The sequence below is a fragment of the Portunus trituberculatus genome, chromosome 19 (genome assembly GCF_017591435.1).
Source record: "Portunus trituberculatus isolate SZX2019 chromosome 19, ASM1759143v1, whole genome shotgun sequence".
NCBI lineage: Eukaryota > Metazoa > Arthropoda > Malacostraca > Decapoda > Portunidae > Portunus > Portunus trituberculatus.
Window position 1 is genome coordinate 375,001 of NC_059273.1, and position 15,000 is coordinate 390,000.

Sequence of the window (15,000 nt, forward strand, 5' to 3'; positions counted from 1 at the left end):
ATATATATATATATATATATATATATATATATATTTTATCCTGTTTTGTATAATTTCTTCCCTCTTGTTTGCTTCATGTATTTCTTGCCTCATCATTTATTCCTGCTCCAAAATTCCTCAGGTTTACTTTTCCTTCACTGTTAACTTTTTATTGTTTTTTCTTTTAGAATAGCTCTTCCCTTTCCTGCTTGCATCATCTCTTTGTACCATCTACCTTTCTTTTTTCCATTTCCTTCCTTTCTTGTCTTCCCCTTTCATGATATTTTTGGATTATTAGCCAGTTGCCTAGAGAGTCAAGCAAATAATATAGGGATGAACTAAAGAATTTGATTTCTATAGGTTGGAATGTAGGAGTTTTGTTTTTAAAGAAATATAAAAAGAGTAAAGCCCCTTGCATAATGGCAGTGGTCATGATCAATTATGGAAGCTCTATTACCTAGTTGTTGATCTCATTCGAGAAGACCCACCTGCACCACGCAATTAGGAACACAATTTCCTCTCATGATCCCACCTGTGATTGGTTACTATAGAGAAAACAATTACAAGGCTAATATAATCATGCATGCTTCCCCTCCTACCGCGCCCTCGCTCCACGAGACTTTCGACTACTTTCTCTCAACCGTAATCTGTCCACTTCTTTAATGGAAGAGTTAACTAGTAGAGTCTGGATTTTACTGCCTGCCTTTGTATTTCTCCCTTTATTAGACTTGAAAGCCTTCAAGGGAATGGTTTCAAGACAAATATCCTCCAAGTTTGGATTATCCATATGGCTCTTCTCTTTTGAGACTAGTACCTTAATGAACCGTATATTTGTATTTTCTCTTCGTCGTCGCTCTAGGCCAGAGCTCCTCTTGCATATAGAAATTATATTTATGCTCGTCTTGATGAACTATATAGTTGCTATCAAGGAAATTAGGGGATTATAACTGCTCTGAAACGCTTCTACTGTTGTTACGTTCACCGGTTAAATGGGTAAGGTTGGCATCGCGGTGCCGGTGAACAATAAAAAAAAAAAAAAAAAAAAAAAAAACACTACAGGTTCAACTGGTGAGGATATGCAAATGGGGCACTTGAGAAGCTATTTAATAACCCAATAATAAAACACATGAAACTGACAAACATAGATACAACACAAATAAATATAACAATAAAGAACTCAACTTAACAATACCTAACAATAATACTAATCCTATATGGAGGCAATGTGGAAAACGGGACGAAGGAGAGTGATACTTATGAGGTGTCGCAGTGGTGAAGTGCTGGGTGATGTGGATCCCACGGTATTCCAAGAGGCGTTGTGTTCACTGGTTGAGGCCTTGGCCTCGACCGATTTCCAAAAATCAGAGCTCGCCTAACACTTCCGCTTGAGACGAATGGGGCCGCGTGAATCCAACTTCGTGACAGTAGCGGGGCTTCATGAGATGGTGACGTGGAGGGTTCATGAGACGGTGACGTGGAGGGGAGGTGGAGAGGTGGCGAACGAGGTAGCAAGCAGAGGAGGTGAGGGTAGTGGAGTATGTTACGGGCGGGCCGTAACATTTCCTCCTCCCTAAGACATCCGTAATGGGCTCATGAAGGAGGTGAGACAGGAGATCTTGATAAGGCGTCGGCGATGATGTTGTCCACCCCCTTGATATGGTGGACTTCCAAGTTGAAGGGTTGAGTTAACAAGGCCCACCTAAGAATGCGTTGGTTTCGGTTCTTCATGGCGTGAAGGAAGGCCAGAGGGTTGTGATCGGTGAAGACCTTCGTAGTTTGAGGACCAGGATGAAGGTAGCACTCAAAACGTTGGAGTGCCAGGACGAGTGCCAGAGCCTCCTTCTCGATGGTGGAGTAGTTGAGTTGGTGTTTCTTCAGCTTGGCGGAGTGATAGGCGATGGGATGTAGGATGCCGCTTGTGGGGTCCGCTTGTAGGAGGACAGCACCCACTCCAACTCCACTCGCGTCCACTTGTAGATGGAAGGGGCGGGAGGGATCTGGCATCCAGACCACTGGCTCCAAGGAACGCCTTGAGATGTTGGAAGGCTTGGTCACAGGTCGGGGTCCAGTGGAAGGGGACGGAAGTGCTGATAAGGTCCGTCAGGGGCGGCCAGGGTGGAGAAGTTCATACAGAATCTTCTGTAGAAACCAGCCATCCGCAAGAACCTCATGAGAGCTTTCCTGGTGGTAGGGACAGGGAAGCCAAGGATGGCCTCCACGTTGGCTCTCTTGGGGCGAACCTTGCCGTTCCCCACCACATGTCCCAGGTAGACCACCGTAGACTTCCCGAAGGTGGACTTGGCCAGGTTGATTGTAAGACCGGCTTCCTGCAACCGACCCATCAGCCTCCGGAGACGGGTCAGATGTGTCACCCAGTCGTCCGAAGTCACCACCAGGTCGTCCAGATAGGCAGATGTTCCCTCCAAGTCCTGGGTGATGTAATTTATAGCCCTCTGGAAGGTGGCAGGAGCATTAGACAAGCCGAAGGGCATCACTGTGTATTGGTATAGCCCGAAGGGGTGATGTAGGCGGATATTATTCGGGCCTCGTCCGAGAGGGGAATCTGGTAGTAACCCTTAAGTAAATCTATGGTGGTTAAAAATTTGGCTACTCCTATGCTATCTATAAGGTCCTCTATCAAGGGCAATGGGTAGGAGTCTGGTATTGTCACTATTTAATTTCCTGTAGTCGGTGCAAAATCGACTAATATCATCTGGCTTAGATGTTAACAGGCAAGGAGAAACCCAAGGGGATATACTAGGTCCTGTCACGGTCGCCAATTGTTGCGTTCACCGGTTAAATGGGTAAGATTGGTATCGGGGAGCCGGTGAACAATAACAATAAAAAAGAAACACTGCAGGTTCAACTGGTGAGGATATGCAAATGGGGCACTTAAGAAACTATTTAATAACCCAATAACAAAACATACATGAAACTGACAAACATAGATGTAACACACAAATAAATATAACAATAAAGAACCCAACTTAACAATACCTAACAATAATACTAATCCTATATGGAGGCAATGTGGAAAACAGGACGAGGGGAAGTGATACTTATGAGGTGTCGCAGTGGTTTAGTGTTGGGTGATGTGGATCCCACGGTATTCCAAGAGGCGTTGTGTTCACTGGTTGAGGCCTTGGCCTCGACTGACTTAAAAAAATCAGGGAGCTCGCTTTAACACTTCCGCTTGAGTCGAATGGGGCCGCGTGAATCCAACTTCGGGACAGTAGCGGGGCTTCATGAGACGGTGACGTGGAGGGGAGGTGGAGAGGTGGCGAACGAGGTAGCAAGCAGAGGTGAGGGTAGTGGAGTATATACGACGTTTTCTTTGTTTTTCATTTTTTTTTTCACATTGAGTCCTTTTTGATAATCCATGGTTTGTCTGCTTTTACTAAGAAAAAAAAAAAAAGGGGGTAAAGTAAAAGGGTGAAAGGTGCACCGGGCTCTTTCTCCTTCCTGACTCAACAATACCGGAACAGCACGAGCTTTGTAAAGCGACACACGCGCACAAACACTACTGTGCTGTGTGACATGAATGTTTCACGTACTGCACTTCCGTCCTCTCTCTCTCTCTCTCTCTCTCTCTCTCTCTCTCTCTCTCTCTCTCTCTCTCTCTCTCTCTCTCTCTCTCTCTCTCTCTCTCTCTCTCTCTCTCTCTGACGCTGCACTACCTCAATAAAAATGTAAATGTTTCCAGCCCTATAACACACAGTAATGTGAATTCAGCCTTTTGAGAACGCAGGGCATTATGTAATGATAGACACACGAAATGTAGACTGAAATCATAGTAAATGTTATCTTATTTAACCAAGAATGAAATTATAACATTTGCTGATTATTCCTTCCTCGAGAAATTGCAGTTGACACAAGATATATCTCAAGGGAAAGAGAAGGCTTGAGAGAGTCTCCAAATTTATGATCAAGTTATAGGCTGTATATCATGGTCGTGGGACGGGCTGTCTATAGAGGATGATTGATGCTGAGATAGGCACCAGAAGTGATAACTCCCTTCCTTGCTCCAGCCCTCCTTCTTCACCGCCTCTCCGGCCCCAGCATCCGCTCCCGCCTCCGCCGTGTCCTGCTTATGAATGAGTTGATTTATTTACCACAGGAGTGAGGTGAGGTGGGCTCGGGAAATATTGCAGCCATAATTACCTTTATATTCATTTGTTTCTCCTCAAGGGGAAATATCATATTTTTCCCGGCAAGGTTCATGCTCTTACTGTACTCTGTGTGTGTGTGTGTGTGTGTGTGTGTGTGTGTGTGTGTGTGTGTGTGTGTGTGTGTGTGTGTGTGTGTGTGTGTGTGTGTGTGTGTGTGTGTGTGTGTGTGTGTGTTTTATGTTTGTGTTTTCTAACTTCAGGTGTTGCGTTCATCTCATTGTTGAATACGTATGTCACAATTCTTGGTAATATGTGTGGTGTTCTTTTTTTCTGACCCTATTTCTTTTTCATTTGTTTATAATTTTAATCCACAAACAAGTGACTATGGTGGTGGTTAAGTGTAACATGAATTGAAAATACATGTCGGGCGTTGGTGCAATAATAATTTCGAAAATATGAAAACAGAACGATTTTCAACAAAAACGATGTATGTAGTGAGTAGAATAATGATGTTATCTTTTAATAATAGATAAAATGTGTGATGAAAAGTGGATGCGCCGTCTCTCTCTCTCTCTCTCTCTCTCTCTCTCTCTCTCTCTCTCTCTCTCTCTCTCTCTCTCTCTCTCTCTCTCTCTCTCTCTCTCTCTCATGTTTCCTTCATTTAAAAAAAATCTTAGTCATATATATATATATTTATCTGTATCCGAAAAGCGAATTGAGATCATTACAATTTTCTTTTTGTCTAAGTACATCTACTCTAAACTCATTAGTACTTCAACGCACTTTTATCTCGATTACTAAGCCTACAGGTCTAACCTCCATTATTCTTGCTGTGTTATGCCACTTGAATGCCTTTATTGGTAGATCATTTTGGGAAAACTTGTAAATTGGTGTTTTGGAAGGTGATGATGAGTGAATGTGCTGTGGTCGTATGAGGGTCTAAGGCAATGGAAGTCAGCTAGAGTGTTGAGAAGACCATTAGAGGTTGCAAGAGGTTCTCTCGGAGGTAGAAGAGATCAAGGGGGGTAGATAGGTACAAGGAGAAAGGGATGTGTAAGTTTACGTGAGGCGTTGAAGTGAATAGATAATAAACTAAGCATCTCTCAAAATGGTAAGCTTCGTGGCACAAACTACTCTCTCTCTCTCTCTCTCTCTCTCTCTCTCTCTCTCTCTCTCTCTCTCTCTCTCTCTCTCTCTCTCTCTCTCTCTCTTACTGGCCTCGTCTGAACAGAAATGCAAATATTACCAGCACTAGGAATGTCAGAAAATCGAGTCCTTCCATCACTTGCTTTATCGAACATGACCCAAGGAGGAGGGAAAGGCTAGGACGAGGAATAATAGAGGAAGACTACGAACATGACAGAGAGAACGAGAAAAGGAAGGGCAGGAGCCAAAGGGACCGTGGTGGAGAAATGGAAGATAGTAGAAAAAGCCTTATATATTGCACGAGGAAAAATAACTTTTGGAGGACAGAAATAGATATATATAATTTTGAATAGATATATATTTTATGTATATATATATATATATATATATATATATATATATATATATATATATATATATATATATATATATATATATATATATATATATATATATATATATATATATATATATATATATATATATATATATATATATATATATATATATATATATATATATATATATATATATATGTATATATATATATATAGCCTTTGTACAGGTACATACAAATCGCCAAGGGTTTCTTGCTTATAATATTTATGTACACAATGTTTTTTTTTCCTGCATATATATCTCGAGGCTTGAGCGGTGTGGGTGACTGGGGACGGAGAGGGGGGAGAGTCAGAATATCTTGCAGTTGTATGTAGAACACTGTATATTCATGAGCAGCTCCTCGAATAACTTAGTTTTGTCATTCCAAGAAGCGTTTGAAAAGATTTAAGGAAATAGATGCATGAATACCTAAATGATAAGTAGTTAGTAAATAAATACTCTTCGTGTTTATTCATTTCAAGCACTGATTGTAGATACTGTCATTTTACTTTCATATCTGTCTGTCTGTCTGTCTGTCTCTCTGTCTCTCTCTCTCTCTCTCTCTCTCTCTCTCTCTCTCTCTCTCTCTCTCTCTCTCTCTCTCTCTCTCTCTCTCTCTCTCTCTCTCTCTCTCTCTCTCTCTCTCTCTCTGCAGCGGCATAGAGAAAAGTTGTCCTTACGGAATGAAAAATGGTAAAACATGGACATTTGTACCAATGTATAGTTATTTCAGGAATTAATTAAAAGGTGTGTTGTGGAGAGCTCTAATTTTTTATACAATATACATTTCGGTTTTCTTTATGGTGATAAAATTCTATGCATCTTTTTTACATTTTTACGGACGCACAATATTCACATTTAGTTATAATCAGGGAGCGTCGATTGGTTAGGTGTCGCGTTAAGGACGAATGCAGGAAGCAAACAAGGTGTGTACAGTTGGTTCCGTACTTATTGAAGTAGTTTTCCTACCTATATTTCTAATAAAAATTTAATCTGTTATCCTTTTTTTCATGACGGCTGTGATTGGTAAAGCTGCCTCTAATATGCTTCAGAGACCTACCTTCTTCCTCTCCCTCTCCATCTTTATCTTCTCCATCCTCATGCTTCTCATAGCTCCTTCACGCCCGTCTCTCTCTCTCTCTCTCTCTCTCTCTCTCTCTCTCTCTCTCTCTCTCTCTCTCTCTCTCTCTCTCTCTCTCTCTCTCTCTCTCTCTCCAAGAAATTTCAATTACCAGAGAGAGAGAGAGAGAGAGAGAGAGAGAGAGAGAGAGAGAGAGAGAGAGAGAGGAGGTATGAAGAATAATAGAAACAAAGATGGAGCGGGAACGGGGAGGCAGACATGGAGTAGGTTTGAGAAAAGAGGTGTGGCTAATTGACACGACATGACTTCTGGCTTGTGATATTTATCTATTAAAATCTCGTGAATTGACATGTTGCTTTAACTAGAAATAAAGGTAGGAAGGTTGCTTTACCAAGTAGGGAGCCGTCTGTACATTGAATAATCTTCATTTAGGCATCCAGAAACATTGCCATTAAGCTTTCCATTTGTATTCAGTGCAGCGTACAGCGTTCCCAGTATCCTCACACTTCAGCTGCCATGTGCCTCCTGCCTTTACCGCAGGTGTCCCCACTCACCCACCTTTCTGTAGGTCCTCCACATCTTCCCTATAGCCAAGCTGCTTTTGCCAAATGGAGCAGAGGAAGGGAAAACAAATGGACGATATAGTGACGGACATCTGAGTTAAAAACAACCGTGCGTAATTCTGGCGTTTCTGAGGAAGACCTCGCTCGGGAAGTAATGAGTGTTGTCGTCGGACTCAACAGCCTCATTACTTAGCCTGGGGAGCGTCATGCGGAGAGCAACTCGCTTCATGCCCTGGGAAAGAGTGCCTGATTCGTCAGTGCGCTGAGCTCCGTCGGACTCCCTTCCTCTTTCCATCTTGCTACTTCGCTGAGTCACTTAGCAGCTTGAGGAAGACAAACTGAAAACAAACTTTGTTCCTATACGTTTTTGTGTGCATTAATTCGTTCGTACAATAGATCAAACATGTTATCATATCCTACAAAACATACTAACACTCAGAAGAGAAGCATACTTTATAGCAGGGGAGGAGCTTCAATTGTTTTTTTTTTCTATTTCTTTTTTCTTTTTAAGTGTAACATGTGAGGTCTCAGTAGCAGGCAGTACCATCGGGAACACAGGTAGCACAGCTGCTCCCGTCAGGTTCCACGCTTTGTAAAATATCTTGCTTTAAACACAGCAGTGGACGAAAACACGAAGGTTATATATTTTTCTCTCAAATTTTCTTCGAGCTTTTCCAAAGTTTTGCAAACATTATTCTAATCTTTGTGAATAAATGGTTTTGAATGCCGTGCTCTCGTCCTCTTGGTGCAGATGTGCTTGGTTGTTTGACTTCCTAGGAAGGACACACACACACACACACACACACACACACACACACACACACACACACACACACACACACACACACACACACACACACACACACACACACACACACACACACATCTCCGTCGCACAAGTAGCGAGAGAGCAAACAAGAGCGTAAAAAGTCACCTTCACTCATTTTTAGGGTGGCGCGTGCAAAGCCTTTCGCAGGTGAAGGTTGCTTGATGTCGAGTATGACGGCTGGACGGGCTTCTGCTGCTGCTGTTTTTGTTTTTTTTTTTCTGAGAGAGAGAGAGAGAGAGAGAGAGAGAGAGAGAGAGAGAGAGAGAGAGATCACGCAATGATGTTGAGGGTGAATGAATGAAAATAAAAGCGACAGAGTGATTGAATTTGTTGTGTGAGTGAGTGGAGGAGGTATTATCTGGCCTTCCGGTATATAGTGCTTGTTTGTGGTGTGGTGTGGTTAAGTGTTGAATAATGCTGCAAAGGAGGGTGAGTAGGAGAAGGGGAAGCTGTAAGAATGCAGAAATGTGTGAAGGGTTCTAAAAATGCTGGAATGTAATCCATTTCCTCGTCCATGTGTGTGTGTGTGTGTGTGTGTGTGTGTGTGTGTGTGTGTGTGAACAGAAAACTTTATAAATGAGTGGATTAATTAAGCGCTGGCAAGTTGAAAGACAGTTTTCCATTCCTCCTTAATTTATTCATGGTCGTGGCGTCTTTTGGCTTCAAGAAAGGCTCCGCGAGGGCGCAGTGGACGATGCAGAGACATAAAACATAAACAGAAATTTACTTCGTTGCTCGAAGGACTCTCAAGATGTCAGATTTTTTTGCTAGTCCCTTTTTTTTTCGAAGAATCAAATTACCACAACAAGAGATATTTATTTGATCACGTTTTGATATTTTTCTGTCTCTCGAAGTCTCTGACGTATCCCAGCTGAAATTGTCGTCAGGTGGAGAGTCACCTCATAGAGACGCCACAGCGAAATGGCATGAGATGTGTGGCGATATATAAGATAATTTCATGAATAACGGCAATAACAAACGTGAATGGATGAAAAAGGACGGGGTGGAAGAAGAGAAACGCATCGGGAAGCTAGACCAATATAATAAGGTACAGGTAGCCGGAGGATTAGGTAATAAGATGGGAAGAGGAAAGGATAAACTTTGAGTAAATTCGATTGAGTTTATTGATGTTAGGTAGCTGAAGTGAGGCAATAAGTATAGTAGATCATGTGTGGAGGATTAAAGATGAAATAAAGAAAGGAAACGAACGTAATGTGAAGGAACTGTCAAATGTCACTGGGAAAATGCCTTCTTTGGCGCTAACTTTTGCGAGCCAGAGCGAGACTGATGAATGATTAACCGTACGTCTTTTCATCTCTAAGTCGGAGATGAAGTGAATGTTAAATAAAATTCCTGCAGCGAAGCATTCTTTCTGACATTTTAATATCTGCCATAAAGATCTCCAGAAAGAAATAAAAAGGGGGAAAGTCAAGACCAAATCGTTTTCGTAAGATGCCAGCAAAAATGCGAAGCAGATTTCCTTTCTGGGTAGCAATGATCTTTCTCTTCGGAACCTCATGGGAACTAGCAGTGGTGGTGGCGATGGTGGTGGTGGTGGCAGTGGTAGTTGTGGTGGTTATGGTGTTAGTGGTGGTGGTGCAGATGGTGGTGGTGGTGTCGGGAACCACAAATTGTAGTAAGAACAAAGATCCAAAGCTGCAGGATAAGGTATCCTGAGCTGAAGGATAGAAAGAGACCTCGACATCCGGCTGGCGGATGAAGAAGGTTTTCTTCTGTAAGAAGAAATCTTGAAATAGAGGATGAAATAATCACCCCTTACACTATTATTCTTTTATAAAAGGCTGCACGTTAATTTACTCAAAGTGATTCCTGTAATCAGTGAGCTTCTTGTGAGGCACCAACTAGATAAAGCATAGAGGTAGTGCTCATATACGAACCACTTCCATTACTAGCTCACGCCATTTTGCATTATTGAGAGGTTTAGAGCCTCTTCCCGGGCTTCTCTGACGCTGCATCACTCGTTGCGGCTTTGTAGTAAGACCATCTGCCTTGGGAGGAGGTAAAAAATTAACCACACTGAGCATGCCTGCCCACGCCAGTAACAACGGCTGGAAAAGCTTTGTTCTGTGCTTCTGACCTCAACAGACCGATCATTCTTCACTACTTGCTAACAACATGCTTCTGCACTCCATGATCCTACTGCAAAACGCTGTTTACATACTTCAGTCCTTCTTCTGTCCACCTCATTAACGCAAGAGTTGAATAGTATGTGCATTCCTTCACTCCTGTAACTGAGAAATCTTTGGACAGTTGTTTGTTTTCTGCTCTTTCCTACAAATTAATCTGTTTGGAAAGAGGAATAGCAAATATCTCGGAAACCAATTTGACCAACTTTATGAAACCTACTCCATTGCTTAAATGTTTGTGAACTGTATTCTGAAGGAAAGTGTTTTATGTTATTTTTTATGCTCTTGCTGAGGCTCCTTGAAGAAAAAATAATCATGAGCTCTCTGTCTGTGATATTCCTCAACTACACCCTCGCCCCCTCATCTCCCCACCTGCCTTCCGGGCCACAGAAACCACTCACTCCCCCACTTTGCCCACACACACACACACACACACACACACACACACACACACACACACACACACACACACACACACACACACACACACACACACACACACACACACACACACACACACACACACACACACACACACACACACACACACACACACACTGAACGGAACAGCTTGAAAGAAGCCATCGACCAAACCGTTAGTATCTGTCCTCTCTCTCTCTCTCTCTCTCTCTCTCTCTCTCTCTCTCTCTCTCTCTCTCTCTCTCTCTCTCTCTCTCTCTCTCTCTCTCTCTCTCTCTCTCTCTCTCTCTCTCTCTCTCTCTCTCTCTCTCTCTCTCTCTCTCTCTCTCTCTTCAAATCCCGTTAAGCATTCACGTTAAGAGAACGGAGTAGAAGACGAAGAAGAAGAAAAAAAAAAAAAAAAAATGAAACTCAGCGGGAAGTGAGAAAGAAAAGCTGACCGGTTATAATATATCCAGCAGACTCACTTTAATATATTTTCATCGCTCGTTTTAATAAAGATAATGTTAAACGTTTCTGTTTTCCACGAGACTTTCAGACAGACCTGGGGACTTGCCGTTCTTTTATTATGATACGGAAAGTCGACAAAACGTGCACTGCTTTCTTAGTTGAAATTATTAACTTTTCACACCTTAAGTGGTCGCGCGTCTGTGTTTTGTGCCGCAGATGAGAACAGGTATGCCAAGACAGGAAGCTGAGTGACCTGTTAACACTGGACAGGTATCTCCAAAGGGCACCCAACGCATTACACAAGCCATTACAGTTATGAGGCGGACGCTTGCAGTTAGACAAGCCCTGAAGATGTTGCTGAGGCCATGCCGAGGGTGGAGAGGGACGGGGAGGAAGACGCTGGAAGAGGAAGAAAGATAGGATGTTGCCAGAGAGAGTGAGGAAGAAAAGAAAGAGAGGCTGGGAACAGAAAAAAGATGGGATATAATAAGAAAGAGTGAAGAAGATGAGGAAGAAAAGAAAGAAGGTGAGGGAAACGGGAAGAAAGATGGTTTATAGCTGGGGAAGGCAACGAGGAGGAGGAAGGAAAGGAGAACAAAACTGGATGGGGAACAAAAATGCTTTATAATCGTGGAAGACAAAGAGTGGACACAAGAAAAGGAAGGAAATGCTAAATGAGAGATAGTAAGTAAGCGTATGGAACTGGGACAGGATGAAGAGGATGAAAAGAAGAAGAAAGGAGAGATGATGATGAGGAGGAGGAAGGCGAAAGGAAGGAGGGAGACGGGATGGTCATTTGGAGTGGATGAAAGGGAAGAGGACGGAAAGGCGGAGATGGTGAGAGGAGGTGGCTGGAATGAAGAAGTGAAGCAGAGAGGAGACAGGAAGCGAGATAGACAGCCAGAACTACTGCCATTGTTATGATTGATATTTAGAAGTGACGGGAATTCTCTGTAAATGCTTGCGAGGATAGAGATTTTTTCTGTCGTTTATATTATGTGATATTTTATTCATGTGGATCTATGCTATGTTAGTGCGCCACTGTTATGTGATTCTTATATGTAGTTGTTTCGGTTCCAATTATCGTTCCCGGAAAATATGCGAAAGTGACTGGAAAATATGTAGTCATTTATCTATTTATTATATTTTCTAGCTTTTCTTGACCTATGTTGGTGCCTTATATTCTCTCTACTAGTTCTTAACATATGCTAATACAATTTTTCCTCGATTCTCTTTCACATAACATTCACTTGGAGCACCCGCCGGCACATACCACATTCTCTCTCTCTCTCTCTCTCTCTCTCTCTCTCTCTCTCTCTCTCTCTCTCTCTCTCTCTCTCTCTCTCTCTCTCTCTCTCTCTCTCCACGTTGTCGTTCATTCCACTTCTCATTCCCCTCCTTTTCAGTCCTTGGACAGCATTATCGCACCCTCCTTACTCCCTGTTTTCATCATCCATTCCATCTCTCTCACCCACTTTCACCCACGGCTCGCCTCGCTGCTCACTGCTCCCGTGCCGCAGGAGGGCAGTGAGGGCTGGAGATTTAGCGAGCATTTGGGGGCCAGAGCTGGACAGTTTGTCACGCGTGTGTCGGGCTCCTGGACACCTTCAGTAGACGTATATCCCGACGGGGTGGCGAGGTGCGACCCCGGCATTTGTGGTGCTCGGAGATGGTGCCAGTGGTTGCCGCTCCTCCTAAACCGCCTCTGTTCTACCCTCGCTTCAGGCTTAGCTCAGCACGTCGAAGCTTTTATTTTTAGTGTAAATATTTTTTTTCTCTGTCCACACCTGGCCTTTGTGCCATACCATGTTTTCTGGTTGTTTTTGTGTTGAGACATTTTTTTCTTTGTATGTATGGTTCACAGATTTTTATTACACGAGTTGACGTTTTTCACACTGTTCTTCAGTTTAACGTAGGACTCAAAGAAAAGGGCAGTGTTTAAGACGATAAAGAATGTGACTCTTATTATTTTACAGGAGGGGAGTTAACCTTTTTCGGTATCCTTGACGAACGCTTCACGGTGTGATCACACTCCTCGACGCACCGCTCATTACTGTTGTACATTATTTTATGTACGTCACTATTCATCAAACTGAAATAAATGAGAACTGATGGGCGCGTGGAGTTAAGCGGTGGGCATCAAAATCTTCCTCCAAGGTATATCACTTTCATTCCTCATTATTAGCGTGTCCAAGCAGAAACAGCAACAACAACTAGAGGTTTTATTGTGCGAGTGCGAAGTAATTATATTGATCTCCTGGATTCGGTTCGTTTGTGATAAGACGTATGTAATCTTGGAACTAATCAGGATTCACTGGAGAACAGAGGGTTGGTGGGGCGAAGAGAGAGATAGCACTGACTAAAAATATCGTACTTTTGATATCCAGCGGGATATTTTGCTGTTATTCAGTCTCATCTCCCTCGCCAATTAAACCATTTTAGGAGTCCGTACAAGGTTGTGTTATTCCTCTTTCTTCATCAGCGGCTACCAAGACTTTTCTCCCTCTGAAAGTGAGCACATAGGGATGTATTGGGGATCTTGTCGATTCCTCGCTTCTTTGTTGTTTTTGTGACTTGAGTTTTGGCGGTATTCTTTAAATCTGTTTATTAATATGGTTTGTCTGAGAAAGCGAGTGCATAGCGGTTTTAATAATTAATAACTAATGTTTCTTAATGTTCTTATATTGAAATAAAGAGAAAACGAAACGTAAAGGTATCTGTCTGCATCTCTCTCTCTCTCTCTCTCTCTCTCTCTCTCTCTCTCTCTCTCTCTCTCTCTCTCTCTCTCTCTCTCTCTCTCTCTCTCTCTCTCTCTCTCTCAAGCCCACAATGATGCAGAGGAGCCAGTTAGCAATGTTGGATAATTAAGGGAAGTGGGGAAGTGATGCAGTGGATGGGGACTGGTCTTATAACAGGTGTAGGAGGCGAGAGGAAGGAGCAAGTGTGGGGGGAAGTGGGTCAAGTCATGCTTGCCTGATCACAGCTGGACCTCGGAACCGGCACCACCACACACCTGATGGCCCGTGCCGAGAACAAAGGATGACTTACCTTCTCAAAACAGGAAATTATCATACACTGAAAAATCGCCTTACATCATTAGGAGCCGCGCTTAAGAATTTACAGCATGCAAAGACGAGGAAGGGTAACCAGAAAGAAAGCACAGTACAGTTTAGAATTACTCGAGTTTTGTTCTGATCCCTGTACGTAAATTTTATGATATAAGGCACTATTTGCAGAAAAGTTTAATTTCATAAGGAGGCATTTACTTGGAGAAACTATAACATACATAGAAGAAATGCAAGTTTTTATTTAGTTTGAAGATTTGAAGAAAATATGTTGCGATAAAGGAAAATATTGAGTCACATTTGTTTGAACCCCTTAACGATCCTGAAAGCCTTATATATTTACTCTAATTTGCACTTGTTAGATGATTAAGATAAGGAATAATTAGACGTTTGGTATCTGAGAAAGAGAACTTCTATATAAACATCCATGATAGCACATAGATCCAGCACTTTGCAGTTATACGACTAATACTATTTCTGTATATGTTCATTTTGTGGAAGTTTGGTTTTGGTGTTGCACGCTGTCTGTTGTCTCTACAGGATGTGAAGCGGGCGCCATCCCTCACGACCAGGGCGGTGTGTGGCAAATCCTCCGCCAGTGTCCCGCGTCGATCGGTCACCTCGGCCAGATACATCACTGGTAAGTGGCGATATCTATTAAGCCTGGGGGTCGTGAGTGCCATTATCTATCAGCAACTCGGTAGGGAGGGTGAAGGAAAGTGAAGTGAGTGAAAAGGTAGTGAGGGAAGCGAAAAGGAAGGAGAGAGAAGTGAGGAAAGGCAAAGGGCGATGAAGGGAGGAAAGTGAGGTGAACTGAAGTGCGAGAGGGTAGT

At 42.7% G+C, this 15,000-nt stretch overlaps 1 protein-coding gene across 2 annotated transcripts in view; it reads left to right on the plus strand.

Moving 5' to 3' along the window:
* LOC123506071 overlaps positions 1–15,000 on the plus strand; it is a 309,236-nt gene that overhangs the window by 150,664 nt on the left and 143,572 nt on the right. For both annotated transcript variants that reach the window (XM_045257927.1, XM_045257928.1), the window contains one exon: positions 14,708–14,807. In XM_045257927.1, the coding sequence (XP_045113862.1) occupies positions 14,708–14,807 (100 nt within the window). The remainder of the gene's footprint in view (positions 1–14,707; positions 14,808–15,000) is intronic.